Consider the following 27293-nt stretch of genomic DNA (forward strand, 5'->3'; position numbering starts at 1 on the left):
TATAACACCAAACATAAAACCATACAATAAAGCCGGTAAAAAGTTAATAGTCAGATGTCATTTTTTTATGCCTCTGCAAGCTGAAATAAGGGAAGTGTCTACAAGAGAAAAGATCTCGGCAGCAGCCCCTTGCTTGGAGGCACAGACTATGCCATTTTAGCAGCAGATGAAGGCCATACAGACTTTTCATAGAATCATAGAATCATAGAGTTGGAAAAGACCACAAGGGCCATCGAGTCCAACCCCCTGCCAAGCAGGAAACACCATCAGAGCACTCCTGACATATGGTTGTCAAGCCTCTGCTTAAAGACCTCCAAAGTAGGAGACTCCACCACACTCCTTGGCAGCAAATTCCACTGTCGAACAGCTCTTACTGTCAGGAAGTTCTTCCTAATGTTTAGGTGGAATCTTCTTTCTTGTAGTTTGGCTCCATTGCTCCGTGTCTGCTTCTCTGGAGCAGCAGAAAACAACCTTTCTCCCTCCTCTATGTGACATCCTTTTATATATTTGAACATGGCTATCATATCACCCCTTAACCTCCTCTTCTCCAGGCTAAACATGCCCAGCTCCCTTAGCCGTTCCTCATAAGGCATCGTTTCCAGGCCTTTGACCATTTTGGTTGCCCTCCTCTGGACACGTTCCAGTTTGTCAGTGTCCTTCTTGAATTGTGGTGCCCAGAACTGGACACAGTACTCCAGGTGTGGTCTGACCAGAGCAGAATACAGTGGCACTATTACTTCCCTTGATCTAGATGCTATACTCCTATTGATGCAGCCCAGAATTGCATTGGCTTTTTTAGCTGCCGCGTCACACTGTTGGCTCATGTCAAGTTTGTGGTCAACCAAGACTCCTAGATCCTTTTCACATGTACTGCTCTCAAGCCAGGTGTCCCCCATCTTGTATTTGTGCCTCTCATTTTTTTTGCCCAAGTGCAATACTTTACATTTCTCCCTGTTAAAATTCATCTTGTTTGTTTTTGCCCAGTTCTCTAATCTGTCAAGGTCGTTTTGAAGTGTGATCCTGTCCTCTGGGGTGTTAGCCACCCCTCCCAGTTTGGTGTCATCTGCAAATTTGATCAGGATGCCCTTGAGTCCATCATCCAAGTCGTTGATAAAGATGTTGAATAAGACCAGGCCCAAGACAGAACCCTGTGGCACCCCACTAGTCACTCTTCTCCAGGATGAAGAGGAACCATTGATGAGCACCCTTTGGGTTCGGTCAGCCAGCCAGTTACAAATCCACTGAGTGGTAGCATAGTCAAGACCGCATTTTACCAGCTTCTTTACAAGAATATCATGGGGCACCTTGTCAAATGCCTTACTGAAATCAAGGTAGGCTATATCCACTGAGTTCCCTTCATCTACCAGGCTTGTAATTCTGTCAAAAAACGAGATCAGGTTAGTCTGACATGACTTATTTTTCAGAAATCCATGCTGACTATTGGTGATCACAGCATTCCTTTCTAGGTGCTCACAGACTGTTTTCTTAATGATCTGCTCCAGAATCTTCCCTGGTATTGATGTCAGACTGACTGGGCGGTAATTATTTGGGTCCTCTCTTTTCCCCTTTTTGAAAATAGGGACAACATTTGCCCTCCTCCAGTCTGCCGGGACTTCGCCTGTTCTCCAGGAATTCTCAAAGATGACTGCCAGTGGTTCTGAGATCACATCTGCCAGTTCTTTTAATACTCTTGGATGCAGTTCATCTGGCCCTGGAGACTTGAATACATCTAAACTAGCCAAGTATTCTTGTACTATCTCCTTAGTTATTCTGGGCTGTGTTTCCTTTGCTGAATCATTTGCTCCAAATTCTTCAGGTCGGGCATTGTTTTCTTTATCGGAGAAGACTGAGGCAAAGAAGGCATTGAGGAGTTCAGCCCTTTCTGTGTCCCCCGTTTGCATTTCACCATCTTCTCCTCTGAGTGACCCCACTGTTTCTTTGTTCTTCCTTTTGCTACGAACATACCCATAAAAGCCTTTTTTGTTGCTTTTAACCTCTCTAGCAAGCCTCAGTTCATTCTGTGCTTTAGCTTTTCTGACTTTGTGTCTACACGTACTGGCTATTTGTTTGAATTCCTCTTTGGTTGTTTCCCCCCTTTTCCATTTTTTGTACACATCCTTTTTTAATCTTAATTCAGTTAAAAGTTCTTTAGATAGCCACCCTGGCTTCTTTAGGCACCTTCCATGTTTCCGTCTCATTGGTATTGCCTGACGTTGTGCTTTTACTATCTCCCTCTTAACAAGCTCCCAGCCATCATGAACTCCCTTTCCTTTTAGTATTGCTGTCCATGGGATCTCGCCCAGCACTTCCCTAAGTTTTATGAAGTCGGCTTTCTTAAAGTCAAGAAATTGAGTCCTAGTATGCTTGGCTGCTCCTTTCCGCTGTATAGTAAACTTCAGAAGAGCATGATCACTCGCGCCTAATGATCCTTCCACATCTACCCCACTAACCAGGTCATCAACATTGGTTAGGACCAGATCTAAAATGGCTGTTCCTCTTGTTGCTTCTCCCACTTTCTGGACAATGAAGTTGTCTGCAAGGCCAGTGAGGAATCTGTTTGACCTTATGCTCTTGGCTGAGTTTGACGTCCAACAAATATCTGGGTAATTGAAGTCCCCCATTACTACTATCTCCCTTCCTTTTGCATGCTTGGCCATCTGTTCCAGGAAGGCATCATCTATGTCCTCCGTTTGGCTTGGGGATCTATAGTAAACTCCCACAATGAGGTCTCTGTTATTCTTCTCTCCCTTAATTTTGACCCAAATGCTCTCACTTTGGCTTTGAGGTTCTAAATCTTGGATCTCTTCACAGGTATACACATCCCTGACATATAACGCCACTCCTCCTCCTTTCTTGTCTGGTCTGTTTCTCTGAAATAGATTGTATCCCCCCATTATTACATTCCAATCGTGGGACTTATCCCACCAGGTTTCAGTGATGCCTATTATGTCATATTTAGTTTGCTGTACCAAGAGCTCAAGCTCATCTTGTTTATTTCCCATGCTTTGCACATTAGTGTACAGACATTGAAGTCCATTAATCATTCCCCTGTGTCTCTTATTTAAGGATTTTTTCCTCCCACCACTAGGTCCGCGTGCTGTTTGCTCCATTTGGTCTATGACATTTGGATGATCATCTTCATCAATTGATAGACTCCTACCTTCAGGAGCACTGTCTCCCTCCCCCACATTAGTCAGTTTAAAGCCCTCCTGATGAGGTTTCTGAGATTTTTGGCAAAAACATTTCTCCCAACCGTTGTGAGGTGCAGCCCATCACTTGCCAGAAGTCCATCTTCAAGAAACTGCAGTCCGTGATCTAAGAATCCAAACCGTTCCTGTTTACACCATTTGCGAAGCCAGCTGTTCACTTCCACTATTTTCCCCTCTCCCCCTGGGCCACGTCGTTCAACTGGGAGGACAGACGAGATGACAATTTGTGCATTTAGTTGCTTCAATTTCCTGCCAAGAGCCTCGTAGTCTCTTTTGATCTTCTGGAGGCTATTGCTTGCAGTGTCATTGGTTCCCACATGAACCAAGAGGAAGGGGTATTTGTCAGTGGGTTTTATGATTCCTTGCAGTCGTTCAGTTACATCTTGGATCTTAGCCCCGGGGAGACAGCACACTTCCCGAGACATCTTGTCAGGCCCACAGATCACTGCTTCTGTTCCCCTCAGTAGGGAATCCCCTATCACCACTACACGCCTCCTCTTGGGTTTGGTCGGGGTTCTTCCGTGAGCTGTCCGTTCTAAGGTCGCCTGCACATTCCCTGAGGACTGACTTTGCTGCTCGTCTTCATATACCTGATCGACTGTAATGAGGGAGAGATCCTCAAATGGAGTCTGCTCTTCGTCTTCCATGCTAGAGGAGAGGACCTCAAAGCGATTGTGTATTTCTAAACAATCAGAGTGAACCCTGGGCCTCCTACTTCTTTGAGTCACGTTTCTCCATATATCTGGCTCCTCTGTTGGTGAACTATCCTCCTTCTCAGGGGAGTCCCCTGTCTCCTCGGTGGGGAAGGTGTGCTCTGTTGCTTCCAAGAAGAGCTCCAGCTCTCTAATTCTTTGGAGCGTAGCTACACGTTCCTCCAGTTGCTGGACTTGAAAATCCATTTATCTCTTAAGTTGCAGTGGTTATTTGCTGTTGGCATGGTTTCAACTTTATCTCAATTTTAGTTTAATTCTGCTCATTAGAACTGTAGTTTGCATTTTATAGTTATATTATTTTTATAATGCTTTGTGCATTGCCCAGAGAAAGTTATTGGGCAACTGATAAATACAATAAAACAAATAGAGACAAGATAAGGAACCAAGATGGCAAACTGAAGGAGTGAAACATCTACAATCAATTAGCAAATGACAAATCAGTTGAGCATTTTGCAGATCTTGCTGACAGCTCAATCCTATGCATGTCTACTCGGAAGAATGTCCCACTAAGTTCAGCTGAACCTTCTCCCAGGTAACAGTTACAGATAGGTAGCCGTGTTGGTCTGCAATAGTCAAAATAAAAAGGTAAGTGTGTTCTCATTCATTCATTTATGTTATTCAATTTACAGGCTCAGTTTCAGTGATTAGCTAGCATGGTTAGATCCAAATAGTTCCATAGAAGAGCCAAGTAATATTCAGTCTTACCATTAAAAATGAGTAGCCTATCCATAGGCTTCCCCAGTTTGATGGACAGGGAGGAATGGATCGATCTTGACTATGAACTGCAACAGCTTGGGCCGGAGCTTCACAGACAGCACATCTGCTAATGTAAGGTTGTATTTCTTCTTCAGAGAGGGGCATCATGGGCAAAGGAGCTGCGCTTGACAGCCAGTAAGATTTATCATTTCGACTTGCATAGTAGCAGACCTGATGGATATTGCAATAGGCAAAGGGCATGGTGCTGAACACAGGGAGACAAGATCCAGCGAGACCTAGAATAGATGGTGGGGGACATGCAGACATATAATTACCAATCCAAAACACTTAAGTTCTTATTAAAGAGTAGTTTAAGTTAGTCTTGAGCCTTATTCCACACCAGCACTACACAGCCAGGAAAATTCTTGATGCATAAGGACTTTGGGTGGGTTTACGGTATCTGAAGGTGCCTGGAAATTTCAACAGCAATCATTGTCACCTGTGTCCAGGAAAAGCTAGCTACAGAGAACACATGTTCTTATGCGCTCTCTCTCTCTCTCTCTCTCTCTCTCTCTCTCTCTGTGTGTGTGTTGTGTAGTCAAGAGTTTTCACTTCACTTGTTTAAATTATGCAATCCTCTTAAGCTCTGGGAATGTTAGAATATAAATTAAAATGTAATTCACTACCTTCAAAATTGGGAAAGGTGAGTGAGAGTACCATACACTAAACATAAAAGGTCCCAGATTCAAATCCCTGGCACCTCTAGATATTGCTGGAAAATACCTTTGTCTGAAACAGAGTACTAAAGCTATTATTAAAAGACTGCAAATTTGCTACTGTGCTTAATTCCTAAAATTCAACTTGTAGCAGCTAGGGATTGAATGACCAGTTCCCTTCAGAACTTGCTTGTTTTAAAACAAATGTCTTTTCTGCTGATGTAGTACCGTGATTTTAATGTCCTGGTCCATTTCATTGTTAAAGTAATGCTTAAAACTAGCAAATAAATATGTAGTAACTTGCAGGTGTGCTCAAGCATATAAAAATCTGTTACAAATATACCAAAAATTAAACCTCCCAGGTTCACCACAGACAAGGATGATTTTTGCATCCAGCAGAAATAATGAAGGTTTGAACGGGGAAAGCGCAGGTCGAATAGCATAGGTTGAGACTCTTGCACTAAGGCTCTCGAGGAACGGCCCTAGCTGGTCACATCAGTTTCTAAGCATGCTTTATAGATAGCACATACGACAATGAAAGGTTGGCCAATTCCAATACTGGCACCAAAAAGATACATACCTACCACCCCAGATTTTAATGTTATATGCAACCATTTGCAAAGAAAAATGCAGAGAACCACCGCATTTTCTTTCTTTAAGGAGTGATATTGCAGTCCTCACCAAGATCTTGATTATGGGCCTTCTCCTGCCCTTCAAGATACAGCAGGCTATATCCAGTCCACAACCTTGGCATTCCCTCTGGGCACAGTGGCACTTGATCTGATTGACTATGAACAACAATCAGGAACCCACCGGGAGCTCTTGTGTCAGGCCCTGGTGGACCTGGCATTCCAATTTCACCTGGAAAACCTTGCAGAGAAAAGGTAGAGAATATTCATTTAAAGGTGGGACACATTAAAGAGACTTGATTGAAGCATGCAAGATCCCAGGGCCTCAGGTTTTGAATTTAAAACCAATCCTCAGAGGTTGGAGCCAAGAAAATCTTTAAGTCACATTACAGTTGTGTTGTGAGAAGGCAGTTGTTTCTGAAAATGCAACACACAGGGAAAGGCGGTTTATCTCTCCCCTACCTAACCACAAATGCAGCAAAAATGCTGTCCCCCACAAACTATGAGCCTTAGAAAGAATTCCCACTGGTGCCAATAGAAACTTTTTCTAAGGCTTGCTGCTGCACTGGGTGGAGCAATTCTTGTTGCGATTGCGGCTGGGGCATGGATGAACTAAACAACCTATCCTGTGCTCTGTTCATAACCACCTCAGTGCCTGTAAGTAATTAAAGAGGGGGGATGAAAATAAAAGCTACATGCTACACATTTAGCATAACATATAACTTGGCAGTTGGATTCTTTGATATGATACAATAGCAACTGAGCAGCTGAATGCAGGTTCTATTAACAGTTTTGGCTAAGAGCCATTACAACCAGGGCAAAAAGTAAGAGAAATCATTTGCAAAGCCAGTACTTTCCCCAGACGTATGGCAAATGACTGCTTGTGGCAGAATACTTACCTTGTAGTCCTGTGTAGCCTTTTTCTCCTATGTTACCTTCATCACCAGGGGGTCCTGGTGGCCCAGGCAAGCCATCTTGACCCTGTTGACCCAATAACCCTTCTTCTCCTTTCTCTCCTGAAATATAATACAGTGCATTCATGTCTAAATGCAACTATAATTAGTTATTGTATTAATAGATTACAAATCTAACATTAAACAGGTATGTTTGTTTTCTCTGAAGTAGTAATAGTTTCGTCTTTCTTGAAATTATTCGAAACAGTCCTTTCATTTTATTTTTTTAAAAAACCTTAAAATATATTTCACACTCCATGCTCTAGAATTCTTGGCCAGAGTGGCTGGGGAAACTCAGCCAGATGGACGGGGTATTATTATTATTATTATTATTATTATTATTAAAACCAGGGATGAGGAACCTGTGACCCTCTGGATCCAGCTGCTGTAGTTGAGGAAATCAGATGAAGTGGAGGGATTTGGGGATGAGTTGAGCTTCCTGTCCAAGTCATGTCACTGTGTCAGAAGAAAGTACTAGTTTAAAACAGGGATAGGGAACTTGTGGCTGTGAGGAGGAGCTGCCACTATTTGTTTGTTCTATTGAAATCTTTACACAGTGCACGGTTAAACTACGGAACTCACTATCCCCAAATGTAGTGATGATCACCAGCTTGGAGGGATTTTAAAGGGGAGACTTTAGATTGATTCAGCAGGGCTCTTATGTTCTTAAAGTGCTATGATAAGTTGTGGTCTCTTTTGTAAAGCTATCCGACTGGCATCAGATAAAAATATGTGCTTAAATAATAGAATGAATAGGAAATGTAACAGAGGAAGTTGATGTTCTTCATGAATGCAACCCAAACTGAAGCCAACATGGAGTTGTGTAGACTTCACTGGGATAGGTGAGCTGAAAGGATGATACATGAAAGGGTTCGTGGTGATTCTGTCTCTTCCCTACCACAAACATTGCAGACACACAGAATTACTTACCTGGGGGGCCAGGGAAGCCTGCTGGCCCTCTTAATCCCATGACACCTGGTGATCCTCTTGGGCCCAATACACCAGGAGGTCCTGGAATCTTGGGACATGAGGAATAATCAACACTTCCAGGTTCTCCTGGGTCACCTGAAACATGAAAGGACTTTAAAACAGGAGTTAGGTCATAATCATATACACACTTACCTGGAACTGAGTCCCACTGAATCCAATGGAACTTGTTTCTGAGCAGGCATGTAAGGGATTGTACTGTTAAATAGAAAAGTTGTACCCAGAAACAGGGTACCAGGCAGAGAATTTATATAAACCTCCCAAGGTAATTCAGTATGTGCCAAGCGTTTGAGAAACCACCCTTTTATGTTATTGCTACAGGTTCAAGTGCATAAATGACCTAACACAAATAAATAGGAGGGAGAGATCAAGTGTATAATGTGATTGGCTTTCCACATAACACTATGCTTTTGCTGCAGCAGTAGCATTTGTGTTATATAGACTTTATTGGAGAATGACTTTGTTACAAGAGGAGGGTCTCACTTGGGGAAAAGCAAATGTTTATTCGCTTTATTTTTTAATTAAAAAAAAAGAATGATACATTCCAATGCTAGTGATTTGCACACATTTTCCTCCAGTGTTAGGAAAAGTAAAAAATATGTAAGGGCTCAAATATCACAGGACATAGATGAAAGGATTCAAGGATTGCAATTGTACAGGATTGCAATACAGAAACACCATCTTGCTGCCCAGGAAATTCAGTATATTTTCCAGTACTGGTCTGTGAGCTCCACTGCAGCACCATGGAGCCATGGGAATTTTCAGAGACGTAATAGAGGGTCATGACTTTTTTGGCACAGAGGTACAGAGTAAATCACAACATGCTTAGAGGGCTGATCACATGCCTCAATTACACATGTTCATTTAAAAATCCATTCCATTTCTGTATCTATTGTTATTTTGCATGAAAATTTTCATTTAAATATGTATTAAAATAATTTTTGAAGTATTTTCTTCCCCAAATAAGTATTTTAAGCACATTATCTAAAATATACATGTTAGAACACATTTTGATACTTTTTTGAGCAGAGAATTAGACCACAAAAGTGCTATATCTGAAGGATAGCTACCTCCCAATCTGCACATTAGAAGATGTGGATCAGATCAGTTATTAGCAATTTGAACTAAAAGACTGAGATCTTAGCATGAAGAAAAATAAATTGACACTCAGAGAAACTTTTTCACTTAAAAAACACACACCAAAGCACTCATCCTTCTCTAAGCTTACCTCTGCAACCTGGTGGATTGAATGCCAAGAATCAATTTGTGACAGCCATTTCACATGCAGGAGGGAGACCAGCACCGTGCAGATGGTTTAGAACAAGAATGCAATTAGAACAGTGATAGCTTGCACATGGCATTATCATTTCCCCCAACATGATTGTGACAAAACATGGGAGCATCTGTCTACAGCGAGTGAATGCCTTCAAAAATTACTGTCTACATAATAAAAAAAAGGATAACTGCCTCCCTGAAGGATAAGGAAATGGGTGTCCAAGGCTATCCAACTCCTCCAAAGGTGGTGTGAAGCGCCTTGTTTTCCCTCACTGCAGTGATGCGACTGAAATCCTCCCAAAAGCACCTGGCTCAGCTTCCTTAAGACGTTTTAGCAGGAACTAGGCTGTGTCATCCTCGTTCCCAGCTAGTGAAAACCCAAAGGGTCCCTAACTAGCCCACCCAATGCTCCAAACTGTGGAGATCAAGGGGAGAAAAGAGGAATCGAAAGAGGAAACAGTGAAGGAAAAGAAGTTTTTTAAAAGCTCTTAATTTGGTCAGACTGTAGGAGCCTGATCAACGCTCGATTCAGACAGAGCTGCTCTGGGAGGCGGAAGGTGATTCCTCCAAAAAGAAGTCCTGTGCTTCGCCATTTGAGCCCTGTAGGAAGCACCATCCCAATGGTGGGAAATGCCATCCAGGAACTTTTCGATAGGCTGCCATGAACCTTCGTTTTCACTGTCCTCTGACTTTGCAATCTTCCTTTCAGCTTGATTGCAACACTGCTGGACTAAAAACTATTCCAAGAAAAGCCCTGTCATTCAGTCCCATTAAATACCTATGCCTTTACTAGAAATTAATACGTAAGTAAAGGAAAAGCAAGCAAATGTTAATAGCTTACAATTAAGGAAGTATTATTACAAGTATTATTACTGTATTATTCTCCAGCATCCTTTTCAGGTATTCCTTTCGTATACAATATGTCCTTAATCTTAATAAAAAAAATTAAATGGTAGATTTAAAAAATCAAACTCTTTCATAAGCTGTGTGTGTACATTTGTCACTTAAATCAGCATTTGAACAGGTGAGTGAAGGCCTCATGTATAGCATGCTAAGTATGCATATATTTAACCCACAGACCTGCTACATAACAGACACTGTTGCTAAACCAGTACTCAGCCAATTGAACAATGTGACCCACGTTGCTATAAAAGGACAGAGTAGAACTTCAGTGCTACTGGCAAATTCTCCTCTTCCTGATGTGTTATAGCAGTCATATGTATAAGCAGAGACGGGTTTAGAAAGCAGGAGGCAGGACTTGGGATGCACTGTAAAGGTAAAGGGACCCCTGACCATTAGGTCCAGTCGTGGCCAACTCTGGGGTTGCGACGCTCATCTCACTTTCTTGGCCGAGGGAGTCGGCATACAGCTTCTGGGTCATGTGGCCAGCATGTCTAAGCCGCTTCTAGCGAACCAGAGCAGTGCACGGAAATGCCGTTTACCTTCCCGCCAGAGCGGTACCTATTTATCTACTTTCACTTTGACATGCTTTTGAACTGCTAGGTTGGCAGGAGCAGGGACCGAGCAATGGGAGCTCACCTCATCGTGGGGATTCGAACCGCCGACCTTCTGATCGGCAAGTCCTAGACTCTGTGGTTTAACCCACAGCGCCACCCGCATCCCGGGATGCACTGTATTAGCTGCCTAATCCTATTTGCAGTGTGGATCTGCTCCATTCTTCTGGTCTAGGATATTTGCTTTATGTGTGGGTTGCAACTAAGAAAATCTACTGCAATGCCCCCCCCACTAGCTGTGTGGCTGGGTAGAGCACTGCAAGACTGCTGCAAACATGACCAAATGTGAATTCAGAATGGCCACTGCATATAGCAAGGTATAAAAAATGTTAGGTATTACCTTTGGGACCCATACGACCAGTTGATCCTCGCAAACCTTGATCTCCAGGCTCTCCAGGGGCACCAGGAGGTCCCTGTGGGCCAGGATTTCCCGTTGGACCTTAACAATGAGAATTCAGATGAATTAAGAAAGTTCTGTTATTGGATCTGCTATATGCTAAACCCATTATCTCAAGCCATACCTTTTGAGCCTTCTCTTCCTTGATTTCCCGAGATACCTTTAGGTCCAGGTTTGCCAGGAGGACCAGGAGCCCCAGGTGCCCCCAAAGCCCCACAGTCACCTGGGTCTCCTTTAATGAGAATAGTCTTCCCTGGAGGACCAGGTTTGCCAGGGAGACCTGGAATGAAAATTAATTACAGTTGGAATAAACATACCAAGCAAGGATAGGGGGCTGAAGCAGGCTTATGCACACGTCTCCTTAACAATTGGGAGGTGGGGATTTTGGTCTTTGGACAGGAAGGCAGAACAGTATTCAGTATCCTTTGGTTGGATCATAAGAACACAGGAAGTTGCCATACAGAATATGACTACTGGTCCTTGTAGTTCGGTAATATCTCCACGTAGGGTGGGTAATGTGGTGACCTCCAGTTGTTGTTGGACTACAGCTCCTATCAGCTCCAGAAAGCATGCCAATGATCAAGGAAGATGAGAGTTGTGGGGCACATCTGGACTGCACCACACTGGCTGTATTGACTGAGAATAGCCCTCCAAAGTAATCCCCCACCCCCCAGTCCTACTTGGGAGATCCTGAGGAGTGAACCTGGGAGCTTCAATCAACATTATTTACCACTTACAGTAGCTATAGCCCTTCAATCTGATTCTTCAATTTCTCGTATCTGGTTTAGGAGCAGCCAACAGTTTACATATAATCTTTGTGTGCTGTTGTTGTTGTTTTAAAAAAAAAAGTCTACTTCAATGCCAAAGGCCTTCAAAGTGGTTTACAGAATAAAGGCATAGCAAAGTTAATTATTTGATGACTTTCTCCAAAAGGAGGACCCCCTCCTGCTCTCAAACTCAACTGGAAAATAACATTTCTGCTACACGTCTAGCATATAGGAGGGTTCGTTCTACTTTAACTGCTTTATTATCCCAGTCATACCTCTAACACCATCTAATCCTGCAGGGCCTTGGTCACCTGGAGGCCCAGGAATTATATTTACAGAAGGCTGTCCCATAGGACCAGCAGACCCAGAAGCACCTGGCTTGCCTGTAAGAAGAAGAAGAGAGTTTATTGTGCTATTTTATATTTTAGGAGATACCAAAATGTTGAATATTGGCCAACAGGAACTTTATCACAAAGGCATTTTACTCTATGTTGTGTGGACTCTATAGTTTATTTGTGTGGCAGAACCATTCTTTCCAGCACAATATATATCTAAGATAACACAAATGTTTCCCATAGTGCATTTCCCTTGCTTTAATTATTTGTGAAATCTGTTTACATGAGTGTCCTAGAAACCTATTGGCTGTTGTTCATGACATTAAATAGGAAACAAACATCATCATCCTGCTCTTCAATGGGGTAGTAATAGATTAGCTCTTTTCCTCCCATGGAGAAAACTGCTTCTTACCAGGGGGACCTAGTAGTCCTGCATCTCCAGGGGGACCCCGACGGGAAATTCCTGGTAGTCCAGGTTCTCCTCTGTTGCCTTTCGGCCCAGGTTCTCCTATGCATCCTGCAGGCCCCATTTCACTTAAACCTTTATAAAGGGAATAATAAATGCACACAGAATGAAGCTTCATAATGAATAAAAGACATATGCATAAAGTAGACACCCAAGCACTTCCTTTCCAGGTGAAGCTATCCAAGGTTGGCCAACTCTCAATGTCCATGTTTGTTCATGTGGATCTGAGGCAAGTCAGTTGCTCTCTCATAGCCTAACCTGCCTCAGAGAGTTGTAGTGAGAATAAATTTGTGGGGCGGGAAGTGGGAAGAGAGCATGGCCCTTTGGAAGACACATGCGATAAAAATGATTCAAGAAATGGTCCCCCTAAGTCACTATATAGGAGTGCCTTGCCCAGGATATTCAGCTTCCCCCTTCAGCCTCAGCCCCCTTTATCCTCCCAAAAGACTGCTCAAAATCAGTAAGCACTTCAGAGCAATACCCCATGAAGCATGGGGGCTGTTGCTGGAGGATAAGATTTGCAACCACAGCATGTGTGCTTTTGCACATACTTTTAGGCAATGGGTTCCAATATCTGAGTATGGTCCTATCAGGCATATATCTGTTTGAAATGCTACAGATAACTTGGTTTGCAAAAGGAAAATTCTCCATAGCTGTTGCCCTCAATAGAAATTCCACGACACTCTCAGGCTGATTTTCACTATGCTAGCATTAACTAGTGTCAGCTGAAGCCAAACCTCACATAAAATTTAAAATCTATCATTTATTGTTAAAATCAATGCCAGTTGGCGGCTTAACATTTGATTGAGCCTCTACTAGTAATTCCATTCGTATTTCTTTTTTTCAAATTATAATTTTATAATGGTAGTTTCATTATTTACCTGGAGATCCTGGCAAGCCCTTTTGACCCTGTAGTCCATTCAGGCCATTTAATCCAGGCGGTCCCGAAAGGCCTTTGAAATATTGCAAGATGGAGAAAAAGAATGGAGGGGACAATGTGATGCAGTTCCGACAAGACTGCGTACACCCCCTGCTCTGCAATTAGCCTGAGAAGGAAAGCAGCAGTGGGAGCTTCACCCCCTTTAGGTTAATGGCAGTGCAAGGGGTTATCTTTGTTAGGATCCTATGCTGGGGAAGAAAGAAGAGGGTACAAAATATAAAACAGAGTTCTCTGAGGCAGACTTAATGGTCCCTTCAGGAGCTGTTGGCATGAGCTCCCTGGCTTAGGCTTTGTGTTTCTGCCTTTCCTCAGGGCACACTTGGAAAACTTAAACAGCCCCAAGGAGGGTAGAGGAGGAGCTGACTCAACAGTTTTTTCAGGCCACTGATAGTCATTTTAGGGGCTGATAGTATGTGGTCCCTGGCTTGCGCTTCTCCACTCCTGTATTCCTTCAAAGCACAGAGTAATATACAATTTATGTTATCACCTTTAGTCCACATCACTACATTCACTGCCACATGTTTTTCACAATAGTTACCTTTTCTCCCAGGACTGCCAGGTAATCCTTGAAAACCTGGAGCTCCCAAAAGACCAGGGTTACCTTGTTCACCTGGTGCTCCTGGAATGCCTGCAGCTCCCTGGATACCTGCGGGTTGAAGACACAATCCTCATAATTAAACAATACTTACATTTTCTCCAGTGTATATTTTATGATTATGCTGGTTGCTAGAAATGACATCATTGTTAATTGTCTCTCAAGTATGTCCCGAGTTGATGTAAAAAATATAGTAAAAATAACAAATAAATAATTACAAAACAGCAAGATTTGTTTAAAAGAAATACAGCATGGACCTTTCCATTCAGCTAGGAAAGCTTGTTGGACTTTCCCCCACAGGGATTAGGATGATCTTGGGTATAATCCCATCTTGACTTTCATATATTTTCTGGTTTGATTGCATGTTGATGTTTCCTTTTCAACTGATGTCATCATGGCCCATAAAAGCTTATTATGTTTAAAGTCCAGCTACTTTTTCTTTCACTTCCACCTCACCTGGGAAGCCAGGTGTTCCTGAGTATCCAGTTAGTCCTTTGGGTCCCTGTCTTCCTGGTCTCCCTTGAACACCTGTGATTCCTTGGTCCCCTGGTGATCCATCAAGTCCTTAAACCAAACCATACAAACAAAGCAACTCTTACTATAATATATTTTTAGTGAAACTTTTTTTAAATGGCAAATTCCATACATACATGGGCATGCTTCACTGCTCAAGCATAGTGTACTGTATTAGCTTTTTGGAAACACATTAGTATATTGTCTTCTGCAGCTTCCTTCCATGAGCGGAATAGAGCAGAATGTAATGGAGTGAAGGCATCTCACTCCACCATTCATCCACCATTTGCTGTGGATGAAACTGTACTGAAAACCTACAGTATCTCACAACATCTACTAATTTGCATTTATAAAGATTGAGCAGATGAAGGCAATGACTGACATGAAGGTAGGCAACAAGAGTCCCAAAGTAACAGCAGCATAACTGAATATCCAAGGCTAGCATGAGGTTTGAAATGGCTCTGGCCATCTTATTGCCATTCCCTGATGAGCTTACCATGTGGCATAGGTAGGCAGTGGAAACAAGGACAAGTGGCTGTGTCAAAAAGAACTGCAGCTCCTGCCTCAGGATACTCAACTGGGTGACTACAGCCATAGCCATCTTCATTCCTCCACAATGTCTAAGGATTCTAGCATACCATTGCAGACAGACACTGCAATGGACTGGGGCCACAGGCAATGAAGATGGTGGTTTCTCTCAGTGTTGGCCCAGAGTATCAGCAGTGAGGCCCCAGCATTTGCTACATGCTGATGCTAGTTGTGACCCAAAACGTCTCAAAAAAAGTAGAATTGTTTTTCAGTTTCTCTTGTCACATTTAAAGCTGTTTAAAGTGTTTCTTTCAATCCCCACTCTATGAACAAAGGAGGAGATCTATCTAAAAAAAGGTTGGAGGATAGCAAATATTTGTTCTTGCTATTAGCATAGCCCCAGTTTCATATGCATGCTCATATTTGCCATGGTGAACACTGAAGTGTGATGGGAAATGCAGATTCATAAACATGCTATAAATGTGAGTGCATGTGCCCAGCATACACTCCTGTGTATTTACAGGGACATATTGCCCCTTCGCTTCATGGTGATCAGCTGGAGACATGCAGAGAGCGCTTGAAAAATGTGTCTGTAGCATAAAGTATGGATTTGAATTAAATCATCGCTTCAAATCATGGAAGTCATAAATGTCTGGCTCAAATTAGTGAAAAGATATAAATACACAAGATAAATACACTAGTTAGATAGCTTGTCCATTGATAACCAAATGACCAAAAGAATCATCACCTGGCAATCCTTGATCTCCTGCAGGACCTTTCTTACCAGGCTGGCCATAAGAGACAGCTGGGTCACCTCTGTTACCTGCAAAAATAGCATCTCATGTATAAGTAGCTTCTGAAACCTTTAAACAACCTGTAGTTATTTCTTTGTTTGCCAGTAGAGAATCTTTCAAGGGATCTTAATATATGTCAAATGGTTTCAGGATTACGGTCAATGATACTCTTACAAAAAAGAGCCTAAAATGTGCAACTACAGCAGCAGAACAAATGTGGATATTGGTCTTGACAATGTCAATACAAACAGAGAAAGGTGCGTTACCTGCTTATTAGGCAGGGGCACTGGTTCACAAAATGAATCTTCCTATTTCTGAATCAATCACTTTGTGATGTTCAACTAATTCAGTTCTGTTTTATCATCCCAAACATTTGCAATAACATTTTATAATACTCATTTTGTTGTGCTCTCCAAATCATGTAATGCCATATAAAAACTAGTATGGTGCCAGCTTTCCCCCTTCAGCATGATCTATCAAACATTTAATCAATGTATATAGCCAGCATGATAGTATTTTGTTACCAGAAATTATTTCTGTTTGTATACAGTGGTACCTCAGTTGTCAAACGTAATCCGTACCGGAAGACCGTTCGACTTCCGAAACGTTCGACATCCGAAGGGGCAATGGGTGGTTGGCAAATTCCATTGAGAAAATGGAGAGACACGCCCCTTTTAATTTCCAAAGCATTCACCTCCGGGTTTTCGGTGTTTGGGTTCTAAATCGTTCGGCTTCCGAGACGCTCGAAAACCAAGGTTCCACTGTATTGATTTTTCCTAATGCATCTACAGAAATCTGAACAGTAACTGTCAGGCACAGATGTATTACCATTGCAGCATTACCTTTAGATCCTTTTGCACCATCAAGTCCTGAACTTCCTGGAATCCCTGGCAATCCCTGTGCACCCTAATTATTTTATCAAAAGAAGAATGCCCATCAATTATATGTAAAATTTACATCACTTGTCCCTGCAAATTAAAAATAAATGAGGGTCTTGTTTTCTGTGTCAAATTCTGATCTTTTATAATATGAAGAACTGAAAGAAAGAGTTTGTGTGTAATTAGCAAGAATGTATCCAAAACAGAAACTGCTTCAGCCTTCTCCTTTCTGATCTCTACTCTTCCCACAGAAGGCTTTATGCTGCTTGAAGATTTGTAAGTGGTCAGTGTAAACTGCTCTGTAATACAGACCTATTGGTTTCTTGTTCAACTTGCTTCAAGACACGGATCATAATGAGAATTGCGCAAAACAATAAATATGATGATCATTAACTTTGAGATAGAAAAGCAAGCAAAAGGCAAATTTATTCATTCGTATTTGACCTGCTAGCTACTGCTTATCAGAAAAGAGAAGGGGGAGATGGTGGGCAGGTAGTACGGTTGTACCAGCAGAAGCAGTAGATTGGCTCTGCTATTGGGTTTGCACCACAGCAGCCTTGCCTCTCTCCCTTCTGCCCCTCCCAGCAACTCACCTGCCAGGAGGTCAGGTAAGCACCTCCACTCCATCATGCCACCCACTACTGATAAAAACTTGTGTCCTACCCTTAATCCTATGACCCAAGGGCAGACTACAACAATAAAAACATAAAATGGCGAAAAGCAAAACACGCAATACAGCCTGACAGAAAATACAAGTATTCAGTTCGCACTTAAATAGATAGATAGATAGATAGATTCTTTATTGTCATTACACTAGTGCAACATTGCACAAGTGCAACGAAATTGGATGCCATCCTTTAGAAACAACAAAAGCAAAACAACAACAGCAACCAAACAAACCACCTTCCAACCACACCCACACCCACACCCATCAAACTCCCAGGTCTCACTATCGAGTTACAGCATTCAAAAAGGCCACAGCTCTTGGGTAGAAACTGTTTTTCAGTCTATTTGTCCTTGACTTGATGTTTCTATACCTCCTGCCAGAAGGCAGTAGTGCAAACAGACTGTATCCCGGGTGAGATGGATCCTGCAGGATGTTGTTTGCTTTCCTAAGGCAACGGGAACCGTACAGTTCTTCCAAAGGTGGGAGAGGGTGACCAATAATCCTTTGGGCTGTGGTTATGACCCTCTGGAGCACCTTCCTCTCCCTAGCTGTACAACTGGAGAACCAAGCACAAATACAGTATGTAAGTATGCTACATACTGGAGACATTGACACCAGGAGAATGTGTGCCACAACTGGGTGCCAGTACTATGCTGGACACTGACCCCCTCCTAGGCTTTCCTCAAGGGTCCCTCAGAGAAATGGCTAAATGCAGCATTAGACTTTCAAACCCTGTGACAATATTCTCACCCTACCTGGTCACCTTGTGGTCCTTGAAAGCCAGTGATTCCTCTCAGTCCTGTGGGTCCTGGGAGACCAGGAGGTCCTTGAAAACCAGCCTGTCCAACATCGCCAGGTTCGCCTTTTCGAGTACCTGGAAGTGCATTTCTGCCTGGCGATCCTGGGATTCCTCTGAATCCAGTGTTGCCTTTATCACCTGAAATTGTTTCAAGAGCTTGTTGTAAGTTGTTCCGTTTTCTAGTCACAGAAGGGAATGCAACCCCCCCCCCAAAACAAAACAAATCAGAAAAACTACAGAACCTGAAATTAAAAAAGGAATCTAGCATATTGTGCATCAGAGCAATTTTGCTGTGTGATACGTAGATACAACACAGTAGTAAGAGCCAGTGTTTTTTTCTGGGGGTACTCAAAGGTACACAGTACCAGCATCTTTTTTTCTAGAAGAAAAATACTGGTAAGATCTAGACAATAACTTAAAAAACTAAAAAATCCTTAGGAGGAGAGGTTTCGCTTTTTATTGAAGTGGCCTCATACTGAGGTCATATGAAAGGGATGTGTAGTAAGCAAAAGGTATAGGCACCCATGACCATTAGGTCCATTCGCGGATGACTTTGGAGTTGTGGCACTCATCTCACTTTACCGGCCGAGGGAGCCGGCGTTTGTCCACAGACAGCTTCCAGGTCATGTGGCCAGCATGACAAAGCCACTTCTGGCGAACCAGAGCAGCGCACAGAAACTCCGTTTACCTTCCCGCCGGAGTGGTACCTATCTACTTGCACTTGATGTGCTTTCGAACTGCTAGGTAGGCAGGAGCTGGGACCAAGCAACGGGAGCTCACCCCGTCGTGGGGATTCGAACCGCCAACCTTCTGATCAGCAAGCCCTAGGCTCTGTGGTTTAGACCACAGCGCCACCTGTGTCCCTGTGTAGTAAGTACCTAATTAAGGTTTTAGACACTTGTAATGTGAGTTTATATTGATTAGTCTCATTTTATACTGTAATCACTGAATAGGGCTGTAAGCTCAGGGATAGAGCATCCGCTTTGCCTGCAAAAGGTTTCAGGTTCAGTCTCCACCATCTCTAGGTAGGACTGGGAAAGACTCCCTGTCTGGAACTCTGGGGAGCTGCTACCAATCCTTGTAGTCAATACCGAGATAGATGGACCAATGGTCTGATTCAGTGTGAAGCAGCTTCTTGTGCTGTTTATCCTGTGATACTGCAGTCACTGAACATGAATGATGAAGGCGGCGCCTAATCTCCTACAGCATAGTGCCTATCAGTAAATGCACACTGCTGGGTTCATATGATAAAGCAACAGCTCATGAGCAGTGGTTATCAACTGGCCAGTTCATTGCTAATTGACAAAGTAAAAAACAGTCTGTCTGATTCGCCTTTTAATTTCAGCAGACGTGTATGTTGGGAAACTGCCAGGGAGATAACGTCCATCATGGCCCCCAAGCCGGCGTTCTGGACGATCCATCGGCCTCCCGTAGTCACGCAGATCCAACAGTTAGGGGCACAAAGCCTTTGGAAATTCCTAGCCACATTCCTAGGCTGGTCACCCTCTTTCAGCAGAAAGCACAGTCAAAAGCTTGCACCGCAGAAGAGCAGAAGAGCATATTTACAGACTTTATTTAGAACATGAACAGAACAAAAGAAAACACGTCCATTCTCAGTCAGCGTCTCTGACTGAGAAAACGAAAGGAAAACAGCAAGCATAAACATCCTGTGATTAGAACATGCGCAGACTCTGTTACTCACAAAGCCTGCTCCCTTTTAAGGTGGAACGGAAATATCCTAACAGTGTACTAGTGAATAACTTTCTACAACAACAGCTGCAGATGTATTAGTGCCTTCCAAAAATTAGATAGCATATGAAGATGTCAGCTAGGGTTTAGGCTTAACATTACAGTTATTGGTTTCTGTATAACCTGAAAACAAGCAGTTTGCTTACCCTGTGTTCCTGGGATGCCTTTATCACCAGGAAACCCTGGCTCCCCTTTTTGTCCTTTCTCTTTCAATATGAAAACACGGCCATCCTCTCCTGGAGGTCCTCTTTCACCTTAAAGAGGTAGAATGTATTGAATGTAGGCAGAGATTTGCTCAGGACAGCATAGCTGCCCGCCCGCCCACCCACCTATCCTACTATTGGGATTCCTAATTGTGGCCTAAATATTTACTGCTTTGGGCAGGTACCGCATATTAAACATTTGCTTTGTGCTTAGAGGACGGGAACTGTAGTATTCAGATGTTTGTTGTTTCTGTTTCCTTGTTTCTGCTTAGGAAATCACAAGACGACAAACCATAGCTTTAACAAAACACAATGGCGGGGAGCAAGTTCTGAAGGAATATTTACTGGAACCATTTTTATGGTCTTTTTGGCAGCAGGTGAAAACCTTTCTATTCTCCCAGGCCTTTGAAATAACTGATATAGTATGGTCTCACAGTTTTTAAGAATTGTGTTTTAACTTTGGGAGTAACTTTGGCACTCCAGCGAGGTCACTTTGGTGCTGTTAATGCAGCAGTTTAACTTCAAACCTAGAGGCACACTCCATTTGTCTCTCGAGATAGACGTATGCCAACACTATTGTGGACATTACTGAGCTACATGGCTCAGTGGCCTAACTCAGTATAAGGGCAACTTCCTATGGCCCTATTACCAACTTAAGAAAATCTTTATCTGACTAGGAGAAAAGGAACACACTACATGCCAAAGTAATTCAGGAGACAAGTTACAGAGATCATTCTACATACCCTTTAATCCCATAGACCCACATTCTCCTGGAGGGCCACATAGACCTGCTTGTCCTTCTTCACCTTTCATACCAGGTGCTCCCATTTTTCCTTCACTTCCTGGGAGTCCTGGGAAACCCTGCATTCCTTGGGATCCTTGGCTCCCTTCAGAAAGAAAAATGCAGATTCTAGTGGACTTAAATAAAAGACTGGATTGCTGGATTAATAATGTCACAGGTGAGAGCCCTACTTTAACTGCACAAAACACTTTTTCTGTTCTAGAGAAGGCCATGGGCCAGCAATTCACTCCTCAGAATGTTCTTCTTCTCTTAACATTGGTCCTGATTGGCTCCAGCAAATCGCACAAGATCTAGACAGTGGGCACATACTGGGAAATAAATTTCCATAAATATTCTCAATGGAGCGTCTGTTTTCTCTTCATGGTACAGTGGTGCCCCACAAGACGAATGCCTCGCAAGACGGAAAACTCGCTAGACGAAAGGGTTTTCCGTTTTGGAGTTGCTTCGCAAAACGAATTTCCTATGGGCTTGCTTCGCAAGACGACAATGTCTTGCGAGTTCCTGCTGGTTTTTTCCCTCCCCCCTTTTTCTAAGCTGCTAAGCCGCTTATCAGCTGATCCAATCAGCAGATAAGCCGCTAAAAGCTGCTAAAAGCGCTAATAGCGCTAATCCATCAATGGGCTTGCTTTGCAAGACGAAAAAACCGCTAGACAAAGAGAATCACAGAACGGATTCTTTTCGTCTTGCGAGGCACCACTGTAATGGGACTGCAGTAGGGGCTGGGGGCTGGATTTCTGGGGCCCAGTACAGTGTATCCTTATTTGGTCATGACTCTGCAAATCCCAAATGGCCCATCTCCTAGCTTTTGAAGACCAAAGAAAGGAGAGGTGATGGTTAGAAACACTATTTGAATATATGAACTGTGCTACATCTGAAACAAAGACCATTTCATTTAGAATCCACATACCTTTTTGCCCTGGGCGGCCTGGCAATCCATCTTCCCCCGGAAGACCTGGTTTTCCTCTTAAGCCTGGGAGGCCAGGTGGCCCTTGTACTCCAGGAAATCCAGGCATGCCTTTCATTCCAGCTGGGCCTGGTGCACCCATATCACCTCTAGGACCCTTGAAGCCTTGTAAACCTAGGAGGGGCACGGAGGGAGAGATGCACCAAATGCAAAAATATGTCCTGAACAACTACTGTGTTTCTATAGAATAAATAATATATATTTTAAAGTCTCAAAAGTTTTTTACAAAACCATATAAAATGCAATTAACCAAAACAACAGTATCAAAATAATATTCCAAATAAAAATTAAAATGTTGATAAAAGTTAAAACCTTAGCTCTACAGACTCCTTGGAATTGCTCTGCTGAATTCTTAAAGCCATGGTACATGGGAAGGAGAGCAAACAAGATGGCGAAATCAAATTGTTTACAGCAAGAATTGAAATGTCAGATGTTCAGCATGTACAAGCTGGGTCTCTCCCCCCCCCCCGTGCCCCCTCTATATGCCCTGCCTATGCACACATCCATTCCCCCCACGGCTACCTTGGCCTGCCTCTCTCATTTCCTATTTGTGTCAATTTTACATTGTTAGACAGTTGAGGCAGGTATTTGTCGTATCTGATCTTTGTAGTGCCATGTACTTAAATGGTGCCACATTTATTTATTTTTTAAAGTGAGATGCCACACCTAGTTTGACCAATACACATGTATCCCATGCCTATGCACAAGTGGAAACAATTGCATTAACAGAAGTAATTTGTTGGAAAGCACCCAAAGATTTCAAGGTTGCTAACCACAATATATTTCAGCCATCAAATACCTGGGTCAACCTGTATGCTTTAGACTCCCACCTGAATAGTTACAAGGATAATGATGCACTTACCTGGAAAGCCTGGTGGTCCAAAAGAGCCTGGAGGTCCTGGCAGCCCCTGCAAGCCTTTGTCACATGGCAGACCAGGTGACCCAGGGCCTCCTGTGACTCCTATGTCACCTTTTCTACCTCTGAGACCTTTAGCTCCTGGAAATCCTGGGATGCCAGGCTGTCCTGCAAGGATAATTCATTTATGAAGCCCCCCCAAAATCGAAATAATTTAGTTCGAAACAACTGGGCCTGGTTTGAACTTCATGCTAAGGCAAACCTCTGGAGAAAAGATCCCAGCTGCTTTACTCCTCCCCAGTTGTTTTACTGCTGGGCCACACTGACCCAAGCCATAGTTTGGCTTGGCATATCAGCTGAAACAGGGCTCATGGCTAAGCCACAAGCTCAAATTTGGATGAACACACCAAGCCAAGGCATGGCTTAGCAAAGTGCTGTTCAGCAGCAGAACAACTAGGGAGGAGCACAGTGGTTAGCATCTTTTCTCTGAGAGCCCCTGCGTTCACACTAAGCCATCATGAACAGTGTCTTTGACTCATTTTAGCTCATTCAATATGTTCATTTTGGAAGATCTAGCCTTACACATTTTCAATTCTGCAACATGAAACAGAAAGAAAAGAGAAGACGCCCTTTGCATGAGATTGGAGCTTATGCTCCTCACATTCCATACAGAAATAATACTGAAGATAGTAAAATGAAATCCCTGCTGGGAGTTGCTATCCAAAGCAATCACTTCACGTTGCTGCATGGAAAGACGGGACCTGGGGAAATATATTTATATTCACAGGATGTTGTCCTTTGCTTTCATGAGCTTAAAAGGGACATTTTCACTCCCCTCTGCTGCACACAGGCAAAATGAACAATATCGGGGCAGGCTGGCTTCACAATATGACCTGTCCTTCCAGTTTGTATTGCAACCCCCAACCCCAGAAACCTCACAAGGTGATGGCAATGCTGACAGCATACTGAGGCTTGCAACAAAACGATCAACCTGTGACTTGAAAAGAACAGGTATGCAATAAAGCAAATCTGAATAGAACTTCTGAAGCTGAGTAAGTGAAAGTCGCTTTTCTCTCAAATCTTGATGGCACTGTTTGACACATACAATGCCCAGCAGAAATTGATATTTAGGACATACTGTGCTCCTTTTAGAGTGATGATGTTGCGCCAATCTTCATCAACCCACAGTTGGAGATGGAATTTACCAGAGATCGGATTAACTAATTCACATGATTTGGAAATGCCCAATTAATCATCATTTCTACCACATGGGAAATGGTAGAATTTCTGTTGACCCGAGTCAAGAATAAGTAAAAGAAACAAACTGTAAATATGTGAAGGTATCTGGACTGTTTTTTGTGAGTTGCTATGCTTCTGAGATCTCCCCACTATACAACCCCTCACTTTTCCTTTCCTTTTCTCTTACTCTCATTCTTATTTTCAACTAGGGTTTCCCAAACATATCCAGATTGTGTGTGTTCTTCAACCTCTTACATTAGAATTATTCTTATTATTCATTAAATTTATATACCGCCCTATATCCGCAGGTCTCAGGGCAGTTCACAAGATAAAATTACAATATAAAAACATGAAATACACAAAATAAAAACAAAAGCAACCCAATAACCCCCTCCCAACCCATTTTAAAAGGGCATTGGATGTTACTCAGCTAAAGGACTGGTTAAAGAGGAACTTTTTTTGCCTGGCATCTAAAGGTCTTATAATGAAGGTGCCTGGCGAACCTCCCTCAGGAGAGCATTCCACAAATGGGGAGCCACCACAGAAAAGGTCCGTTCTTCTGTTGCCACCCTCTAAACCTCTTGTGGATGGAACACATGAAGAAGGGCATCAGAATATGATATCAGGGTCTGGGTAGGTTCATATAGAAAGAGGCGGTCCTTGAGATATTGCGGTCCTGAGACAATTAAAGCTATGCAAGTCAAAACCAGCACTTTAAATTAGGCACAGAAACTAATCAGTAGCCGATGCAGTTGGATCAGGCATTATTTATTGAGCTATTTTTATTTTTCCCCTCCAGAAACATATTTTTGGGAAGAAGCAGCTTATAGTCAGTCAATTATCAGTAACAAATCATGCACAAATATGTATCATACCTTGAAGGCCAGCAAAACCTGGTTCACCTCTTAAGCCTTGCAGGCCTCGTAAACCGGGAAGACCTCTGTTGCCTGGAATTCCTGGAGGACCATAACTGTTGTCACCTAAAATGCCTTTTGGACCTTCAAGACCAGGAGGACCTGGCAACCCTGGAGCACCATCCAGCCTTGGACCACTTTCACCTTGTGCACCTTGATCACCAGTCTCACCCCTGAAACCTAGAGAATAATGAAATCTAGATGACATAGGATCATTTGCTTAACTTGTTTAATTTCAACTTGTAATGATATCATTTGTGAAATAAGAATGTAAAGAGAGCTTCCTAGATCCATATAGTGCAGCAGCTTGTTTCCCAATCAGTGGCCAATCAGACACTTATGGGGAGGTCATAATTAGGCATGAAGACAGTAGCTCCTTCTCATTGTTTGCAACCAGGAACTGATATCAGTGGCATACTGTCTGTGAATGTATGACCTTGAGTCAGGCAGTTAGGTTGTGAGTTCATAGCAGTGCCCGGAGGAGGAATGACCACTGGGAAGAGTACCGAGAGAAGAAATGCCATGGGGCATGGTCTTCATCTGCCCCAGCTGCAACAAAACATGTCTTTCCCATATCAGTATCTACAGCCACAGCAGATGCTGCCCCTTCCAACAGTTTGACTTCACCACCAAAGGCACACTCCTCCACTGTCCACCAAGACAGATGGATGCCAACTCAACCGCCTGTGAACCTGGAGATTGAATTTATCCATCATGGCTGTTAGATCTGTCCTCTGTGTGTTCACCTTATCCCTGTGAATTCATTCTTAAGGATTGCAAACACTCAAAGCAATTTAACTGAAAGAAAGTGGAGATTGTCAGTTTTTGGGATAACATTAATCCAGGGATATCTGATCTTACCATCCCAGACCATTTGCTGTGCCGGAGCTGATGGGAGTTGTGATCCAATGGCATATTGCAGAGGTGGGTACTACATTTGCTACCCTGGATTAATCTACCTCTTTATTTAGTGCAAGTTTCTAACCTGATGAGATATGTTAGGCTATAGCAGTCTGGGACCTGAATCACTACTGGGAAATGTGTCTCAAACCAGCTCTTCAGAGCCTCAAGCAGAGGTTTAAGATCTGCTTCCTGACTGGTTTCAACAAACGTAAGAAGAGCCTTGCTGAATTATTCCAAAGACCCATCTAATTTAGCATCCTGTCCTCACAGTGTCCAACCAGACGCCCACCAGAACCCCACATATGGAACCTGAATCTCTCTTTCCAGCTTGTTATCAGCAGCTGGTATTCAGAAACATGCTGCCTCAAACAGTGGAGGTAGAACATAGCCATCATGGGTAGTAGCCACCAGTAGTTCTCCATGAATTTATTTATTCCTCCTAAAAGTCATTCAGGTTGGTGGCCATCACTACATCTTGTGGGAAACAAGATCTAATGGGAGCCAAGCACTGGAGAAAACGCATGTGAGATAGAATTCTTTTCTAAAACGGACTTTATTTAAATGACCTGACAACATTCAGGTGCTTCAGTTGCACAATAAGCATGAGGTTCAGAAGAAGAAAACAGAATATATATTAAAATCAGTCCATACCCATACTCAACAAATGAATACACCCTGCCCTTCTTTCACTTACCTTCTGGACCAGGATTGCCTGGTATTCCTGGTCTGCCCTGTTGGCCTTTGAAGCCATCAAAACCATTGGGACCAGCTCGCCCAGGCTGCCCTCTCAATCCTTTTGGGCCTGAATAGACAGATTGTGCACAGCTTAGTTCAATGCTTTCAAACCTTCTGTGGAAGGTTTGTTCCACAGACCTAGCTACATCCATTTTATAAATAAATAAATGCATTCTTATGACTGATAGGTTTCATGTTCACGCTACCTCATCATGCATACACATACCGTGTCTGGCAATGTGTAATTTCTGCCATTCAAGTCTCCATTAAAAAAAGTCTGAGCAACTCTAATTCAACATTAAATAATAATTAATATTAAGTGATAACATTAAGAGATAGGAAGTTCCAAGCAATTCAACTGGCAGGATGATGAGTTATCCTAAAGCAATTGCATTGGAAAGTCAGTAAGTTATCCATGTTTTCTGACTATCCAGGAGCTGGCCAAAGACAATAATACTTGTAAAGAATTACCACTTAGTCCATTTCCTTGGCTTTTACCAAACAAATGAAATACGGAGACAGATTTGACTGCTTTTAATCATAGTTGTGCTCCAAAA

At 42.8% G+C, this 27293-nt stretch overlaps 1 protein-coding gene across 7 annotated transcripts in view; it reads right to left on the reverse strand.

Moving 5' to 3' along the window:
- COL4A4 (collagen type IV alpha 4 chain) overlaps positions 1-27293 on the reverse strand; it is a 78337-nt gene that overhangs the window by 1402 nt on the left and 49642 nt on the right. For 6 of the 7 annotated variants that reach the window (XM_083506288.1, XM_083506287.1, XM_083506289.1 and 3 more), the window contains 20 exons: positions 26696-26803; positions 25060-25278; positions 22952-23113; positions 22033-22203; positions 21067-21210; positions 20267-20374; positions 18328-18509; positions 16870-16933; positions 15982-16056; positions 14649-14756; positions 14136-14243; positions 13539-13610; positions 12604-12732; positions 12132-12239; positions 11214-11369; positions 11033-11131; positions 7847-7981; positions 6863-6979; positions 6016-6204; positions 4628-4914 (listed from right to left, as the gene is read on the reverse strand). In XM_083506288.1, the coding sequence (XP_083362414.1) occupies positions 4628-4914; positions 6016-6204; positions 6863-6979; positions 7847-7981; positions 11033-11131; positions 11214-11369; positions 12132-12239; positions 12604-12732; positions 13539-13610; positions 14136-14243; positions 14649-14756; positions 15982-16056; positions 16870-16933; positions 18328-18509; positions 20267-20374; positions 21067-21210; positions 22033-22203; positions 22952-23113; positions 25060-25278; positions 26696-26803 (2741 nt within the window). Of the gene's footprint in view, positions 1-4627; positions 4915-6015; positions 6205-6862; positions 6980-7846; positions 7982-9131; positions 11132-11213; positions 11370-12131; positions 12240-12603; positions 12733-13538; positions 13611-14135; positions 14244-14648; positions 14757-15981; positions 16057-16869; positions 16934-18327; positions 18510-20266; positions 20375-21066; positions 21211-22032; positions 22204-22951; positions 23114-25059; positions 25279-26695; positions 26804-27293 lie in introns of all 7 variants that reach the window. The other variant, XR_014526931.1, reaches the window with a different exon arrangement.

The sequence above is a fragment of the Podarcis liolepis genome, assembly GCF_965112155.1.
Source record: "Podarcis liolepis genome assembly, chromosome: 5".
Taxonomy (NCBI): Eukaryota; Metazoa; Chordata; class Lepidosauria; order Squamata; family Lacertidae; genus Podarcis; species Podarcis liolepis.